The 18682-nt window shown below is 50.3% G+C and overlaps 1 protein-coding gene across 10 annotated transcripts in view; it reads left to right on the top strand.

Moving 5' to 3' along the window:
- JADE1 (jade family PHD finger 1) overlaps positions 1-18682 on the top strand; it is a 56410-nt gene that overhangs the window by 29323 nt on the left and 8405 nt on the right. For 8 of the 10 annotated variants that reach the window (XM_005217547.5, XM_024977135.2, XM_005217548.5 and 5 more), the window contains exons 4-9: positions 1956-2113; positions 3962-4149; positions 6453-6664; positions 9319-9486; positions 10668-10784; positions 14248-14769. In XM_005217547.5, coding sequence (XP_005217604.1) covers positions 1956-2113; positions 3962-4149; positions 6453-6664; positions 9319-9486; positions 10668-10784; positions 14248-14769 — 1365 coding nt within the window. 10 annotated transcript variants of the gene reach the window in all.

Raw genomic sequence — 18682 nt, 5'->3', positions numbered from 1 at the left:
ATAATGCAGGTGTTCACCTTACAGGATCCTTATGAGGATTCAGTGGATTAATATACAGAGGTAAATTGTGCTCAGTACCTGTTAGCTGTTATTAATTATATTGTTCAGTATTTTTGACTGAAAAATCCCATGGACAGGAGCCTGGCGGGCTCAGTCGGATATGCTCTGTAGGCAGCTGGTCCCTGTGTGAGAGCACCGGTCCCCATTGCTGGAAGCCCTCCCGGTGTCGGCGCTGGGCAGTCTGGGTGGTGCTGGCCTTGGCCCTGACCTGCGTTTTGTTCCAGATTGTTGTTGTTTTTTTTAAGTTTCTGAGTTGAAATGACTTCATACTTGAAGTGCTGAGGTTCAGCGCTGCTGGGGACCTCTGATATCAAGTCCGTTTGAGGGCATCTGCCTCAGTCTTGAGCACCCTCTCCCGAGTCTCTAGTGCAGAAAGAGTGGGGTAACTGCCTTTTCTCTTCTTGTTGCTTCAGTTTGAATTTTTTTTCTTCTTTGGCAGATTCCCTTATTAACACTGATACTTATCAGACTTGTTGGAATATGTCTTTAACTAATTTGCCTCCTGAAGATGTAGAGCTGAGACTTGAAAGGAATCCTCTCTTTAGGGCTGGGGAGGGCGTGGCTGACAGTTCACGCCCCTGGGGCGTGGGCCCCTGGTCGCACTTGTGCTTTTGTGGAAGGTGCACAGCCAGGTTCCTGCCAGTTCCTGGGACTGCAGTGACATACGGGGGGAAGTCCAGATCCAAAATGGCAGGCTGGAGACACGGCCCTTTTATTCAGACCCTGCCTCAGACTTTATTATGGTGACGTTTATTAAAGTGGTCACCAACCTGAAAAGTCACCAGGAAAAACAAATATGGACCTATTAGCAGGCATATAATGTGAACCGTACTTCGCAGCACAAGAAAGAACTCCCTGTCCCAAGAAGAGAGAGTTCAGCATTGTGACTTGTGTAAACAGAGTAGCTTACAGATGCAGCCTTACTTCGTGCCAAATACAACTTGGGGTGGTGCTAATGCCAGGGTCAGCACTTCCTCTTGTAGCTCTGAGACCCGAGTGGACTGAGGCAAGGCCCTGGTGGGAAGTCTCCATCAGGAGCAGCAGGCGTGAGGGGACTCCTTTTGTGGTTGGTCCCTCCTTGACCTGCTGTGAGGCACTGAGGTGCTCTCTTGGCAGAGGGTACCTTGGAGTCTTGTGGTCTGTTTTTGGCAGGGTGAGGAGAGGGTGGTAGCTTGCTTTCTTCTTTTTCTCTCCTCATCCTCTCCTTCCCTGACAAATGCTGCTTACCTAGCAGAAGTTACACTAGGTGAAGGAGTGCAAACACATTCTTTACAAGCTCATTTCTGCCTGGACTCCACTGGTCTGTCGTTGCTTCTCTCCTAGATTTTTGCAGCCTTTGCTCTTCCTGGTATTGACCACCCAAAACCTGCCCTTCCAGACACCTTGCTGGAAGCTCTGATGCCCAGCGGGCAGGGGCTGGGTGGAGGCAGCCTGAGGGTGGGAACAGAAGCCCTGGTGGCCCTGGGTTTTGGCTTGGTGTTGTTACATGGTTAGTGGAGTTCTAGTTCTTAAACATTTACCAGGAAGTTGCCCTTGAGTGGAATGACTCCCTCCAGGGGTTTTTAGGCACGCGTCTTCAGCAGCCTGCTTGCTGACTTGGGAGTCTCTTAGCAGTTTCCCAGGGAGGACACTGAGGCTCTTGTGTCGTTGCTGGTGCAGACGTGGCTGTCTCGCAGAGCCAGGGAGGGAGTGAGGGCGTTGAGCTTCTGCCGCTCCCATCCTAAGCACGGCCCAGGGTATTGGCAGGCCCAGGGGTTTCCTCAGTAGGTAGACTGGTTCTCTGTTGAAACAGTGACCTGGTTATATGGCAGTACCATGGTTACCTTGCAGCTGCCAGTGCTCTGAAGAAGAATGCAAATACCCAGTGTCAGTGACCCTTTGCTCTCCCTGTCCAGGTGTTTAGGACAGACCTGATCACTGCCATGAAGCTCCATGACTCCTACCAGCTGAACCCGGACGAGTACTACGTGCTGGCGGATCCCTGGAGACAGGAGTGGGAGAAAGGGGTCCAGGTGCCAGTGAGCCCTGGGACCATCCCCCAGCCTGTGGCCAGGTAGACGTACCTTGGAGAGGGGCCACCCCTCCCCCACCAACGGTCTTACTGCCCTGCCAGCCAGCCGGCTGTGGGGAGCAGTGTGGAGTTAGCAGTAGGGCTTCTGGGGGAATAAGAAAGGTGGTAGAAACACGCCTCGGGTCCGCAGGTGGTGCTGTGGGCCTCCACCTTGGAAGGTGCTGCTCTCCTCGAGAGGAAGGTAAATTCCAGGACTTCCTGGGAAGTGGGGGGTGGGGGGGGACGCCTGGATGTAGGCACAGTGGCTCCCTCTTCTGGAGGCCGCTCTCCTGGGGAGGGGTGTCTGCCTGTCGTCCTGCTGGGTCAGCGCCACCTCTGGGGGAGGACGGGGGTGAGCAGTCCTGTCAGGTTAGGGCTATGTGGATGGGACCTTAGAGTTCTCCCTGGATAAACTTTGCCCACATGTTGTTAGAGACTTTCTCTGGATTTTACTTCCAAACCACTTTTCCCCTGAAAGGTTTTGAGGGTCAGGCTTTGATGACCTGCCTCAGCATGAAGCTGGGCTTGTTTGCTCACCTGTCTGAGGCTGCTCACAGGGAGAGAGCGCCCGACTTCACCGCCACCTCAGCTCCCTGCTTTGCGAAACGTCCTCTTTCACCATCACTGAGTGTGGCCTGAGTTTACCCTCAGCCCTCGCCCCCATCATGGCCTCAGGCACTTGAGATGATCGAGCCTGATTATTGGGTTAGGGGTCCCTGGGACAAATGTCCCCATAAGTGCACAGGATTAAATGACCCTCCCAGGCCGGACTGCCGTCTGGGAAGTGAGTGGAATGTTCCCTGGGCTCTTTAGGTTTCACCCAACCCTGGGGCACAGCACCACCTAACTGCTCAGCGCTGGCATCCCCAGTCCCAGGCATTCTGAGCCCAGCAAAGGACAAGTAAACACCCACACAGCTTGTGGAAGTTTTCACCTGAAACCCTGCCCTTAGTTGAGTAGGAGGAAAAACTCCCTTAAATTTGCCTATCTCAATGTCATATATTAATAGATAAAGTCACTCTGGTATTATAAGGGTGATGGAACTATGACGGACTCCTTGGACAGCTGGGTATAAATGCAAACTGCCGGCGCCCTGAGACCTGGAGGTGGAGGGATGGTGTGGATATGAGCGGCTCCTGGGCCGCCATGGTCTCTGGTCAGCAGTGGCTGGACCTTCTCACGTGCTGTCTTTCTCCTGAGCGGGTGTGAGGGCAGCAGTTCTCCAGGTGTTCACAGGTGGAAGTATGAGGAGCAGAGGGACCTTGCCTTCTCTCCTGGGATCCCAGGTGTGTGTTGGGAGTGTCCCTAACTTGGCCGGGACTCTGATTCTCAGGCTGCGTGGAGATGGCCGAGGCCCGAGTTTTAGCCCTGGAGGGGATGGTTCCTCCCTTGGCTCCCCAGCGCGCCGCTGTACCCGCTGTGTGGCTGCTCCTGTCTCTTCTGTGTCCCAGAGAACCCCGTGCTTGGTGGTCTCCAGCAGGGGCGGGCAGGCCTGGATTGTGGAGGGGGATCAGTCATTAACCCTTGACACTTAGGGCGGGGTGCATTCTTGTGTGTGTGCGCTGCTGTCAGATGGCGGCAGGCACGCAGGGTCCTGGGAAGCCACACGGAAGAAGCTGGTGGTGACAACTTCGGTAGTTTTGTCACTTGACATCTAGTTTTATTTTAGGGGCTTTAATGACTCTACTGTATTTTATTAGCAGTGATGTTAGGGTGTTAACTCTCTTAACCAGGTGGTGACCTGGGGTTTGAGGGTCAGAGGTGGAAGCTCGCCTGGGGCCTTCTGACAGACAGACTTGCTTCCTTGTGGCAGGAAGGGTAACCCCGCTGCCTTGTTTTCTTCTTAACCAGGGTCGTATCTGAAGAGAAATCCCTCATGTTCATCAGGCCCAAGAAATACATTGTCTCGTCAGGCTCCGAGCCTCCGGAGCTGGGCTACGTTGACATCCGCACACTGGCCGACAGTGTGTGTCGTTACGATCTCAACGACATGGACGCCGCGTGGCTGGAACTGACCAACGAGGAGTTTAAGGAGATGGGTGAGAGAGGGCTCTGTGGCCTTGTGTACAGGATGAGTAAGGGCCTGCAGGTGAGGGGAGAAGCTCCTCACCACCTGGGGGCGCCGTCGAGTCTGCGTGTGCTCCCTGGACGAGTGGTGGGCTGAGGAGGGCTGTGAGGAGGGGAGGAGCAGGGCTCCTGGTTCCCACCCTCACCTACAGCCCCGAACCCGCCACTTCCTTACCTCCAGGAAACTAGGGAGGCTGAGCTCTTCGGATCGCTTCTTCAGCGCTGACCTGCTGTTTCTCACAGTAGACTCCACTCCAGCCAAGCGCACCGATTTCCAGACGTAGCGCTTGTGCTTTCACCTCAGCCATCCCCTGAAGTCTTTTGCTAAACCCGAGCGCTCCATTTGTCTGTCCTGGCTTTCCCTGGGTGAAGCCCCACGTTAGCGTGGGTGTCGTGCCCATCGCGATCTAACTGTCTACACATCAGTCAGTTCTTGTGTGTGTGCAGCTCAGGGCTCCTGTACCGCCTTTGCTCGCATCTCCTTGTGTCACCACCAGGATGACACTTGGGTCTCGGCTTACACGCCACTTCTGATTGCTAAGAGTTGCCTGGAGTGTGTGGAGACGGCAAGTCAGTGAGGCCCAGTCTGGGTTCCCTACGAGAGACTGTGAGGATTAATTAGCTTTGTGCTGGAGGTCGAGGTCGGGAAGTGGTGGCACAAGCTCTTTGCAGCCTAGCTTATGTAAGTATGTATGAAATGGTGGATGGATTTCAAAGCCCTGCAGGACTGAGACTGTGTTTATGTGGGTCCCTGAGCCTCGCATGGGGCCTGGCGTGTGACGGGTGCCGCCGCGCCTTCTGCTCCCCAGCCCCTGAGTGGGAAAGACCCTGTGGACTGAGCTGGGAATTTTGACAAAGCTGATTCGTTCCTCATGGTCCTTGCTTTTAGATATTAGTGGCTAGACTGTTAGTAGGTGACAAGGTTGCTTTATAGAATCTGTTCAGAAGTTTCCTCTTGGACAGAATACTATGTTTCAGCTTCATAGACTTTGTGGAAACCCCTGTACACCACTAGACTGGCGGAGGGGTCCTGAGTTAAGGCAGAGGGACCGACGGCCAGGGGCTGGGGGCTTCTGTGGATGGTGCAAGGGGTAGTGCTGGGTCTCTGTCGGACAGTGAGGCAGTGCTGAACGATTTGGCAGGATAAGTGGTGCAGTTGTCTAACATATACTGAACACATGCTTGAAGACTACCTTGGCTTTCATTGTTTTTTTTTAATGGTGAAAATTAATTATAGGGTATAGGGTTGTATTTTCAAAGCCAGTGATGTTTTCAAAACTGGTAGGAAGAATTGAGATGAAAGTGTCTGGCCACGCAGAAACAATCTCGTTATTAAATAGGGTTTGAGATGAGAGGTGGCTTTTTTGAATATGTGTTTATTAGGGCTTATCACAGTGCCAGCACTATTGTGTTCTCCAAGTTTTTAAAAACTGGAAGTGTCAATTAAATTTATGGTAATGCATAAGAGTTGTTGTTGGCTCTGATGACATTTCTGTTGTTTCTTAGATGTGTTTTACTATTTTTTACAGCCTGTTTTTTCTTTCTTGCATGAGTGTTTTCATTGTAGGAAGTTTGGAATACATCCACAAATGGAAGAAAAAGTCTCATCCCACCACTAGTTATAACCATGATAACCACTTGAAGTTTATTTTTGGTCATTTCTTGCATAAGAGTGCATTTTATTTGATTCATAAGGAGCTGTCTTCTTTGCTTCAGAATTGCTTGTATTTCTGTCTTTCATGGGTCTGATTAGCTTATGCATCTCAACTAGTAAATTCAGAGGATGAGGAGGGATAAACCAGGTAAAAACATTTGAGTATTCACAGTGAAATCTGTTCTCAGCACCATTTTAAACATTCCATTCCATTGAAAAAATGGAATGTTTTTTGAAAAACTAACCAAGCCATACTATGTGGTCATGGTTTTGAAGTCTGTTATATGCTGGTTGTTATATATAATATAGTAATGAAATGACAGTCTAATGTATTCAATACTTAACATCCTTGAGCACTTCTGGGATTTATCTTTCACTTTTCTACCTTCCAGTGCTGTGTCTTCAGTACCTGACCATAAAGAACAAACTGTTGTGTGGATATGTCTTTCTCCCTTTTAATTTAAAGATCCTTCCTTGAAAGGGTCAGAGAGATGTTCAACAGATAATATTTGGGACACTCAGGATACATTTATTTATTCATTGTGAATTCGTTAGTATAACTAATATTATAATATTTACTCATGGATTTATCAAAGTAGGTTTGTGGCATTTTTCCTCCAGGAATGCCCGAGTTAGATGAATACACCATGGAGAGGGTCCTGGAGGAATTTGAACAGCGGTGCTATGACAACATGAACCATGCAATTGAGACTGAGGAAGGTCTGGGGATCGAGTATGACGAAGATGTCGTCTGTGACGTCTGCCAGTCACCTGATGGTGAGGACGGCAACGAGATGGTGTTCTGCGACAAGTGCAACATCTGCGTGCATCAGGTAGGTGGGCAGCGGGGCCTGGGAGGAAGCCACAGATGGGGGGCTAAGGACGTGTGCCCATCTCTTTCTTATTACCGGGTGTTTCAAGTATTTCTTGCTGCTTTTACAGCCAGGAGAATGGGATCCTGTATTAATTTGCTTGGGCTGCTCTAACAGAGTATACCACCAGCTGGATGACTTAAAATGACAGAAATTATTGTCTTGCTGTCTGGAGACGGGAAGCCTGAATTCAAGGTGTCGGCAGGGCCATGCTCCCTCTGAAGCGCCCCCCCTCGCCTCTCTGGCCCCTGGTGGCTTGCTGGCAGTCGTCGGCATTCCGTGGCTTGCAGCTGTGCACCGCTCTGGCCTCCGGCTTTGCCGTCGCTCCGTGTTCTCGCTATGTGTCTCTGTCTTGACACTTGGCCGTCTTGTAGGAAGACCCGTCACAGTGGGTGAAGGGCCCTCCCTACTCCAGTGTGAGCTCATCGTAACTGACTACATCTGTTTTCTTCTGGGTTAGGACTGACTTTAACATAAACTTTTTGGACACAATTCAAAACATCACTTTTGCTGACATCATGATAAACTGAGCCCTTAAACAAGAGGAAAGGGGCCCTTTTTCTTGAACGTTATCTCCTGTCCTCCCTGATGTCAATAGGATTTGGCGGTTGCTTCAGTAAGGATGGGCATAGGGTAATTTAAAAAGCTTGGGAGAATCTCAGTCTCGACTCTTCTTTCATTTATTTTTTAATACAATAATAATCTGTATTTCTGTGGGGACTGTGTTCATATAAACTCTTTGGAAGACTCTTCTGAGGTACTTGCTTTGAGCTCACCTGTTGATGCTGAGATTTACAACAATCTTGAAGACTTGTGTGGGATGGTGGCTTGGTGACCTCTGGGGAAGAAGAATCGAGTTTGTGATTCTCGGCTGTTTTTGTCCTTCTGGCTGCCTCCTGGGGGTCCCTTCTGCCCGGGCACTTCACAGGCTGTGTGGCCTTAGCCCATCTCATCCTCACGACACATGAACCATAGTCTCCTGCTGATTGTGTTGTAGTAGCTCTGGATTTTCAGATGACCGAAGAGCTTTCCTTGGGATGATGGAGAATTCTCATAGAGGTGTTGTCGTCTCAACACGATGCGCGTTGTGGCTACCATTTCACTCCTTTGTGCTATTTTACTTGGATGACATTTAGTTTTTTTTTTTTTCCCTACCATTTTTACTCCCCGCCCCCCTCATCCTGAGAAAAGTTTTGTTTGAAAAAAAGAGTTCTACTTGGAAACTGCTCAAACCCTCTGTTTTATGAATGAGTCACCTGGTGTCAGGGTGGGCTGCTCAGAGTCCCACAGTGGGTTACTGGCAGAGTTGAAACTGGAACCCCAGGGTGGGGGTTGGGTTGTGGGGGGCAGCTCTAGACACCCCACCCCCCAGCCTGGTCTCCTGTTCTTTTGGCCACACCTCATTGTCTCTTAGTATTTCCTCTGGGTCCTTTTTCTTTTGGGATGTTCTTCATGACTTGTCTTTAAGGCATCCTTTGTTTAATCTTCTAATTTACTTAGACTTGTTTTTCCAGTAAAAAAGAAAAAATTACCTGCTCAAATGAGACTTTTTTTCTGGAGTGCCTGATATAGACTTTTTTGGTATTTGAAGCCTTAATAGTGTCAGTTCTATAAAAAGTTTTGTCTTGTTTTGTTTTTCCGGTCGGGCTGTGTTGACAGTGGCTCATTCACGGCACCGACACTGCTCCTGAGCTCCAGCCTTAGTGTCACTTAACTTTGCTGCACTCCCATCCTGTGGTTTCCTTTTTGCGTCCTGGATATTCAGATTGCATAGCGGCTGTGTTTTTCCTGTCTGGAGAATTGGAGTTGTGTTACTCTGTCTCTCCACTTCCTGACTCGTAGTTAGTTCATTTAAGGATACAGTTCTGAACAGTTTGGTGTTTTTAAACGGCTCTGACTGTGTTCCTGGTCCCATCACGGTTTTCTTTCTCTGCTTCTTCAGCGTTTGCCTTTTCTTTCTTTGACCCATCTTAATGGCTTTTAGTTGCCTTGAGTTCTGCAGTTATTGCTGTCTTGTGTAATTTGCCATCTTATGTAAAGCAGGCTTTGTTTTGAACATCAGCCAAAGAGACCAAATTTCTTGTTTTGTCTAGAAGGTCTCATTTTTCTGTGCCTGTGGTGCTCACTTGGGGTGAGGAGGCGTGGGGGCCAGGTTAGTAGAGCTTGCTCAGCCTGGGGGCCCAGGCTGCCCCTTGGTTCTTTCTCATGTCCAGAGGTGTCTCATGTCACAGCTTTGGGAGACTCAGCTGCTTTGTGCTTTCTCCTCACTCTGTCTCAGCTGCATCAGTAAATCGGAGGGATGCCTACCCCGTCTAGCTCTGGAGAGTGTTTTGAGGGTTTACTGACTAATATTTAGAAACTTGGTACAGGGGGTATCTGTAGCTACACAGCAGATTTCTGTTGGACCTTTCTGTCCTTGAGTGGTTCTCAGGCCCCCCCCTGGAGTGTGTGTCCCCCACCTCCTGACTGTGAGGCTGCCCGGCACCTTTCCTGAAGGGAGTGCCTCTGTTTGGTGGCAGTTCTGTTAAACTCTTTCTAGGTGTTTAAAATTAATAGACATACGGGAAAAACAACTCTCTTCTCTCTTTTCCTTGGGATGTGCGGTGTCTTCATAGGCCTGCTACGGAATCCTCAAGGTCCCAGAGGGCAGCTGGCTGTGCCGGACGTGCGCCCTAGGCGTTCAGCCCAAGTGTTTGCTGTGTCCCAAGAAAGGAGGAGCGATGAAGCCCACCCGCAGCGGGACCAAGTGGGTGCATGTCAGCTGTGCGCTGTGGATCCCCGAGGTGGGTACCCTTCTGGGTGGTTCAGCTCCAGAGCCTGTGCTGCTCATTCTCACGGGGAGCCGTTCATTAATTAGCAGGCCTCATTGCAGCGGTTGAGTAAAACGCCGCCTGTGAATTACTACTCCTTTTTCCACCTTAAATTGAATCTGAGGCACGCTGTCACCTGCTGACGGTGTGAACGTTTGTAGAGACGTTGACTGGGAGCCACAGCTAGTTGGATTCCTGGGTGGAGGTGTTCAGATTTGTCTCCGCTGCGCACAAGCTCCCAGGAGCGGACCCACGGCGTTCACGTTGCGGCCTTCCCCTGAGGTGGGCTGTAACCCCTTGGAGCTGGCGAACCACGCAAGCCACACAGTTGTGGTTAAAGAACCACTGCTCTAGGTCACATTTGTGTGACTTTTATTAAAATTCTTACTTAGCCTCGACCTTTTTAATTTCAGGTCTGGTCTAATTTATTTCAAGTCCCAGACCTTGACTAATTTAATTTGCATGGCTCACTCTGAGAATATCATTTGTGATTCAAATTTTAGCATTTTTTGGTGTGTAATTTTGGTGCGTTTTTCTCCTGAGGAAAAAAGTTATCTGAGTGATTTTTGAAGTGAGGCTTCAGGACTTGGGATCTCACAGTTTGGTATTAACAGGATACAGTTCAGTGATCCAGCCCGAACACGGAGAGGGCATCTTATTTATCTTGGCAGTTTTCTATTTAGTATGTAGTAAACATTTCTGACTGAGGAGAATGGTTTTTCTCTAGTGAAAGAGAGATACTAGTTTAAAAGCAGTCAGTACTTACTTACTCAGTTGTTCACAATGTGTTTTAGTATATTTAAGATGGATTTCCAGCCTTGACCACTTCTCTGTGGACCAGAGGTGTACTCGTTTACCTTGTCCTGATACGTACACATCTGAGCTATCACTTGGGTGAGCAGTGAACGTTGGTATATCTGAATGTCTTTACAAACAGGATGTTTGCATCAGATGAAACCCAACCCCCCTGCCCAGGTGTGGAGCTCGCCCCTTTAAAGTGGGATTTTACCTGTGCTAGGAGGGCGAGGGCCCCTTGGCATGCCCTGGTAGGAGAGTTGTGGGGAAGGAAGCATCTTGAAGTTTCTCCGTCTGTGGTCTGCCTTTGTCTGTCTGGTGGCCTCTACCGCTCTGTCTTGCTTTGTCTCGGCCTCCAGGTGAGCATCGGCAGCCCCGAGAAGATGGAGCCCATCACGAAGGTGTCCCACATCCCCAGCAGTCGGTGGGCGCTTGTGTGCAGCCTCTGCAATGAGAAGTTTGGGGCATCCATACAGGTAATCAGCTCGGTCGGGACAGTGTGACTGCCCTTCCCTGCATTGCAGGGCAGGGTTCTGAACTAACTCTCACAGGGTTTGGAGATGGGACTGGACTCCAGGAAGCACAGCCCTCTCAGGTTGCTGAGGGGGGTGGTGGTGGTGGGGGCGGGGGGTGCGGCCACACCCTGTGTGCGCGCCTTTGTTGGTGGGTTGTAACCAGAACACCAGTTGTAACCGTCACAGGGCAGCTCAGAAGTCTGCCTGGGCCGCCCGGCAGTTCCAGTCTGTGCCTATTTCTCGTTGCTGCCACAAGCCTGGCGTCATGGGGACAGCCCTGGTGGCGAGCTGGAGGCTGGGCACTTGAGGGACAGTCACCCCCGACCTGCTGAGGGGCCCTGCTGGTGTCTGAGGCGTGCACGTGGGTTCCTTGTCTTGGTACACAGTGTTTGGAGTCAGCTTGGCATGCTGATGCTTTTGTGTTTGGTAAAACAGGTACACCTTGGAGCACCAGCTGGGTAGGGGGCACCCCTGAGGTGCTGCTCCTAGGGTTCTACACAGCCTGGATTTCTGATTTTTTTTAATGCTCTTGTGTGTGGGGAGGTGGGGTTGTGGGGAGAGCCTGTATGTAAAAATTGTGCCTGTATTTTCTGTGTCCATGTGCAGGCAAGTGTGGAAGGTCATAATGTAGGAAGAATTAAGGAGAAAATATAGATGGCCTGGTGGTTTTCTGTGTTGTGTAAAAGACTGCTTGAGAAGTTAATTTCTGGGCCTCACGTTTTTGGCATCTAGTCTTGACTTAAGAGGCCTGAGACGCTATTCCACCAAGGTCTCCAAGTCCTGCCTGGGGCCCTGCTGGCTCCTCCTGTAGGGGGTGCCCCCTCAGGGCCATGGCTCCACCCCCCCCTCCTCCGTCCTCCCCGCTCCTCCTCAGTCCCCAGGTCACGTCCTGAGGGCAGAGGTGTTGGTTTGGGGTGTCTTCTCTCTTGATGCAGAAAACACAGCATCTCAGCACAGACATACACCGCACAAGCTCGGTCAGACCACCAGTTGCGGCTTTGAAAGAAGTGACCTCATTTGACAAAATCAGTTTGTATTTTGGCTGATAGATATTCCTCTCGGTAAGGTATCCAGTGGCTGGTGGTTTTTAAAAAGTTTGCATTTTACACGCCAAGCAGTTGTGCTTTTCTTCGTTATCACTTCCACTGGTGTTCAAGAATCCAAAATGTAACAAAAATATTCAGAGGGTGAGGCAGGAGACAGCTGGTGGGATTTGGCTGTGGACCTTGAAAATAGTGCAGATTTTTTGTATGTGAATGGAATCTGCTTAAAACTAAAACATGACAAAAGCCTTTGGCCTGAGAATTGTATTCAGAGGACATGGAGGAGAAATTTTTTAAAAGCCACAAAGTAAAGCAAATAAAAAAGACATTGGAGTGGGTATATGTATGTGTGTATAGACTGCCCATGTGAATACTTTCAGGAAACAAGCTGTGCTAACCAAGAAAAATGGAAATTTGTTTTCTTCTGAGGTACCTGATGTTCTGAGGGTAGAGACTACACCCTTTACTGAGCAGGTCCTTCATTGATGCTTACAGGAGGCAGGCGATTGGGATCTCTGCTTCTCTTTTAAACAGAGATGATAAAATGATGTTTTTTTGTTGTTGTTGTTGCCATTGACCTCTTTTTTCCAGAACATTAATTTGAAGGAGGAGAGGCCAAGGAAGTTTGATGATTTTTCATATCTTCACAGAATAGACTGATTTTATTAAAGAATTCCTGTCTGAAATGTCTGCAGCTGGAAAGGCTCAGGCTTATGTTTCTGTAACATCTGTTTGCTGAGTCAACCTGAATGGGAAAACCCAGAGGAAGGCCATTTGGCGTCTTTACAAAGCCCAGCATAAACGCTCTGCTGTGGCGTGTTCCTCTTGCAGGTCGGGGCGCTGATGTAAAATGTCGTTGGCACCAAACACTGATAGCGTCTCCGTCGTCCGTTCCACTTGCCTCCCCTCTTGGCTGCCTGTGGAGGAGGAGGAGCGCTTGGCCTTTTACTGATAGTGGCCAGGGGTGTGTGTGTGGTGCCACCAAAGCGGATTTCACACGTTGCTTGGAATTGAGGTTATTATTAAAGACAAAATTACAGATTTATGTTGGTTTGTGTGCTTGAAGTGTGTGCACTGGGGGAACTGATTTTCTGTGAAGTGAGCTAGATTTTCTGTGAAGCGAGCTAGATTTTCTGTACTTCTGGGTAGAAGAGACTTTGTCATAATGGAAGAAGTCATGACTGGCACTGAGTCCCCTCTTAAATACTGAAGTGATTAGGGGAAGAAGCCCCAGCCCCAGCCTCTGCAGAATGTGACGATGCTGTGCAGGGCTCCTTTGAATGAGTTTAGTTAAGCTTTTCAGCTGGCCCCAAGCCCCACCGGGTTGCAGGTTCTTCTCCTTTCTACAGCCCTGCTGCGGCCAGGATCACTTGGCCTCAAACAATACCGTGTTGCTTTTTAAGGGACTGGCTTCAGTCACCACCAGGAACCTCCTCCCTGGCATTCTCCCAGCACTGATCAGATGGGAGAAGTTAATCGCTTTCCTCCTGCTAGGCCTCCAGCTTGCTGTGTGGATCAAAGGCACTACATGGTCCTCCTGGTGGGGCAGTGAGTGGGAGATGGGGCTGGGTAGTGCCTGACCTCTGGGCTGACCTTCCTTCCACCTGCTGGCGGTAGGTCCCTCGAGTTTGCACTGCCAGGCGCGGCGCACCCAGGTCTCAGAGCTTGGCCTCATGGGCCAGGAGGCCTCTGCATCTGGCAGAGCTTCCCTAGGGTGCAGAGACTAGTCTCAAGCTGTCTGTGCAGGGTGGTCCCAGTCTCTGGTTCCTTGCATCTCTTTGGGAGTTTCTAATTCACCTCCTGGGTCTTGAGCAACCCCCGCTGCTGGGAGGAGTGTGCCCCTGTGTTGGGCCTCGTCCTGGGGGCCACAGGAAGGGCCCCCGTGATCCTGTAACAACTCTGACTGGTGTCGTCCTTGAGGAGATTTCACCACTCAGGCTTTTAATATACACGTTAAAAAAGCTCAGATAAAAAAACAAGTGAATGCCTCAGAGTACACGCTGTGTATTGAGAACATCTGCACGTGCCACCTGTATAATTACGCCCGCCTTACGAGGTGATTCTGGATGCAGTTGCTTTTGTAAGAGAGTTACTGTTTGGTTAATGAAAAAAAGCCTCCTGAATCCCAAGCCATAGCTTGTTTAAAACACGATTAGATCTGCCGGGGGTCATCCACGTAAAGCCTTTCTGTCCTGAGCACTCCAAGTGCAGCTCTTCCGTGTGTGTGCATGTGTGTGCGCGGGTGCACGCACGTGCGTGCAGGTGGACGGGGTGCCTGCGCTCAGGGCTTCGGGTCCTGTCGCTCCCTAATCCCACCTCTTGCTCCCTAACCCCACCTCTTGCTCCCTAACCCCACCTCTTGCTCTCTGTTTTCTTGCCAGTGCTCCGTGAAGAACTGCCGCACAGCCTTCCACGTGACCTGTGCGTTTGACCGGGGCCTAGAGATGAAGACTATCTTGGCAGAGAACGACGAAGTCAAGTTCAAGTCCTACTGTCCGAAGCACAGCTCTCACCGCAAAGCCGAGGAGGGCCTTGGTGAGGGGACTGCTCAGGAGAATGGTGCTCCCGAGTGCTCCCCGCGGGATCCGCTGGAGCCCTTCGCTGGCCTCGAGCAGAATCGGGAGGAGGCCCACCGGGTCAGCGTCCGCAAGCAGAAGCTGCAGCAGCTGGAGGACGAATTCTACACGTTCGTCAACCTGCTGGATGTAGCCAGGGCCCTGCGGCTGCCCGAGGAGGTGGTGGACTTTCTGTACCAGTACTGGAAGTTGAAGAGGAAGGTCAACTTCAACAAGCCCCTCATCACTCCAAAGAAAGACGAAGAGGACAATCTAGCCAAGCGGGAGCAGGATGTCTTGTTTAGGAGGCTGCAGCTGTTCACGCACCTGCGGCAGGACCTGGAGAGGGTAATGACCGACACTGACACCTTGTAGTGGCCTAGAGAAGACGACGGCAGAGACGGCCGCTGGCCCGGAGCAAGGGACGGTAGCCGTTCATTTACTCTCAGGCCCTGTACACACTGCAGCATGAGGTGGTGTTGGTTCCGTATTTTATGGCTGGGAAGCTCGATGTACACACACGCAAGATGACCGCAGAATGGGGAGCTTCTCTGGTTTAATTTTAAATAGTTAACTGTTCTTCTGGGAGATCACATGGGTGCCTCTTTCCCCTCCTCCATTCTAGAGCTAGAGGGAACAGCCCCAGGGAAATGGCCAAGGGATGGGCTTAGAATTGTTTACAGACTGAGGAGCCAGAACGGATTTCATGGTGTGGGGATGGGGCAGGCGGGCAGAGGAGGGAGATCTTTTGTTCAGCCTGAGGGGGCACCCCCGCCTTGCTGCCTCTCGGCCCAGCCCTGTTCCTCGGCTCCCTCGCGGGGCCTTCGCCCTTGCAGTCACTGAGCAGAGCAGGTGTGGGTGCCAGCGTGTGTGCATCACCGCCACGCCCGTGCATGCCTGTTGCCCGTGGTTCTCCCGCAGCGAGGTGCTACGTCGCCACTGAGGCTGTCCGTGTTGTGTGTCTGTGTGGCTGTGTCCATGTGTCTGTGTGCTCTGTCTGGTGTGGGCGTGGGGTGGGACTCCTGGTGCACAGAGGCCTGTGATCTGACTGAGGAGCCCGTGGGCACACTAACTAGCACACTCCGTTGCACACTTCCGGATCACACTTCTGCCCGCAGCCTCCGCTGGCGGCACTTCCCTTCCGCTGTTGCTGCTTTGTATTTCCCCAGCTCTCCAGCATCTCTGGAGTCCCCGTCTGGACCTCCTTTCCTGCTACAGGAGTAATCAGGAGCGGGCTGTCTTTTCCCCCTGGCCTCCTGCTCCCTGTAGGTAGCTTCTGACTGAAGCTCACTAATTGGCGATGCGTCTCCGAGCACCTTCTGCGGCAGCTCCCCTGATTGCCCTGCTGCCAACAGCCGGCTCCGATTAAATTCATTAGTGCACGGGAGATGGAACGGAGGAGCAGCCTGTGCTGAAAGGCACTCAAGTGGCCTGAAATGGTTAACGCATGTCCCCCAAGCACCTAACTTATTAGTGATTCACCTGCCTGGGAGAGAATCTGACTCAGAGCTGATGGGAAGTGAGAGCCTAGGCAACGAATAGGGATACGTGGGGGAAGTACTGAACGAAAAAGCCCGGCTCTCACAGACACCAGCACCGCCCTGGCAGAGGAGGCGTGGCAGTGAGAGCATTGGTGGGCCTTCCTTAGAAGAGACTGTTCTAGAACCTGACAGTGACACCCCACCAGGATTCAGGCAGAGGGGAGGTGAGGGGCGTGGCATTGAGGCTCTTCTGCTCCCGTGCCCCCCCTGGTGGTGAGTGTGAAGAAGACCTCGCCTCAATCACAGGTCTGTGTGACCTTTTTGTTAGCCAGGAGAAAAGGGTTCAGAAGGATACAGTGGAATCCTGGTGAGAAGCCTTGTCCCAGCTCGACAGCTGCTGTACTTGGGGTTGCATGAGCTTTGGCGTCAGTCCTCAGGAGGGACGACGAGAAGTCTAATGTTTGGACTGTGTGTGTGTCTCAATCACCACAGAATAAAAGTGTAGAAAACGCTTGTGGTGTACTAACTCTTCTGTACATAAGATCCTCAGATTAACACGCACCTGTAATTCTGAAGTGTTTTTTTTGAGTCATCACTGTTGCTTTTTAAGTAGAATGCCAATGATGTATGAGAATAGGGAATAAATCAGGATTTTCGTCTGTGTGGCATTACTTGCATTTACTTTAAAGAGTCTTTTAAGATTTTAGGGCATTTAGTGTCAGTTTAAAATAAGCTTATTAAAATGAAAACCATGTTTTCCAGAATGTGCCACAAGGCCTGTTAGGGTGGAGGCTTTAAAAAAAACGGAAATCCTGGCCATGCTGCAGAGAGTAGTTATTTGTAATTATAAACAGTATTGGGCAGAAGACTCATCAGAGCAGGGGTGACAATAAGAACAAATCATAAATTTGTTTTTAAGAGTCTTGGGTAATTCACACACTAGGTAGTGTAATTCACACTAGGTAATTAACATTCCATAGTGCTTAATATGAAGGAGCATGATCAAGGCATGTGTTCCCTTCAGAACTGAGTAGTAGGCCTCATTAGAAATGCAGACAACGCTGAGTGAAAATGGTGGTGGTTCCTGCAAATACATGCCTTGGGGGCGCCTTGCACACCTGCGTTCTAGTTCTGGACCAGACAGGCGGCAGGAATGGACTCCCAGCCGTGTGGGGACCTGAAGACACGATTACCCATGTGGCGGGTGCCATGCCAAGTTGCCAAGGCTGCCACTTCACTGGTGGGATCGCTCTTCCCCCAGACATTGTCTTCTGAAGGAAGCACTAAACATGAATTCAGCAGCAAAAGGGGTACTTTCTCAGATAAGGATATGCCACCTCTGCACTGGGGCATCGAAAACAGCAGGTCCTGGGGGGCCGTTCTGCCCAACTTTCGGTGGGATGGTCACTTGACATTCTGATAGCGGCTGCAGTTGTCCGGGAGCATAAAAGGCAAGTTAAGGTCTAGTGTTGCAAGCAGTGTTTGGGATTCAAGAAAACTTGAGATCATTGTTGGGTTCCCGAGGGCAGTGGTTCTCAGAGCGTGGCCCTCAGCCTGCAGCAATGTGACCTGCTGACCTTCGGACCCCACCTCTGACTGTGGAAATTCTGGGTGTGGAGGCCAGCATTCTGTATTTTAGGGCCCTTTCATGTTTGGGAACCTTGGCTTTGTGTCTTGGGTTTGACACGGTATGGTAGATCTGGTTTTGGGTGCCACCTCGCTGGCGATGGGGAGAAGATGGAGGGGAAGGAAGTCAGGTCTAGCAGGGCACAGAAAGGCCAGGCAGGGTGTGTCTTGACAGAGCCTCAGTTCAGTTGGATATACGGGGGCTGCTGATGGAAGTTGCCCTTCACGGGGTGTTTTGTGCATAAGGGAGGTGAGGTTTAGGGCACTCAACTATTCTGTGGCCACCCAGGTCTAGGTTATTCAGAGGCTGATTTTTCCAATAGAAAACCCTGGGGTCATAGTTAGATGTCTCTTCTCAGATCATGGGGAATGGAAGTGTGGTTTTCCCACTTAGCAGCCAGGGTGGACATCTTTCCTGGGAAAAGTGGTTGCAGACGCCGAAGTTCAAGTTCTCTGTCTTTTCTATTTCCTTGACCATTTTAAGGAAAGAGATGTATCTCTGTTGCACATCTGACTTAAATAGAGAGTAACCTTGTCCACTCCTGTCAGAGAATTTACCTTTCTTAGCTCCACAAGTTGGGTCCCCTGCCTTAATGTAAAAATCACTCTCCATTTGTTTTTCAGTAATTAATGAGTCTGTAATAAGGATCTAGGTTCGACTCCTTCCTCTTTTTGAGCTTCTACTCTTAATCTCCTTTGGGTGGAATATTTGTAAAGAAAATCTCACCCACTGGCTACCTCCATCCCCAAACTGATCAGAATTCTTAAAAAAGAACACCTACTTACTGGCCTGGCGGGGAGAGGGTGAGGCTGTCAGAATGTGTTTTAACCAGGGTGAATGACACTGAAACAATATTTACTCTGAGATAGGAAGGCTGATTTTCTTCGCAATTATTTTTATTAACAAGTGTCAGAAAATTCCTAAACAGTGAATCATTTGGGAACAAAAGAAGCCTGACTTGGTGTTCCTGCTGTTGGCCTGGAAATTACACCATTTATGATGTGTAAAATGCAAACGTGAAAGCCAGCTGACCTTGTGTCCTTTCGCAAAGGAGGCTGTCTTTAACACCGCTGGGGAAGAGCAGATGGAATTGCTGCTAGGCTTCTTTAGGGGCGGTGTCCGAACATAAGCCAAAATTCAGGGTCATGTGTCT

This window comes from Bos taurus, chromosome 17 (genome assembly GCF_002263795.3).
Source record: "Bos taurus isolate L1 Dominette 01449 registration number 42190680 breed Hereford chromosome 17, ARS-UCD2.0, whole genome shotgun sequence".
Classification (NCBI taxonomy): Eukaryota; Metazoa; Chordata; class Mammalia; order Artiodactyla; family Bovidae; genus Bos; species Bos taurus.
This window is presented reverse-complemented; position numbering and strand designations above follow the sequence as displayed.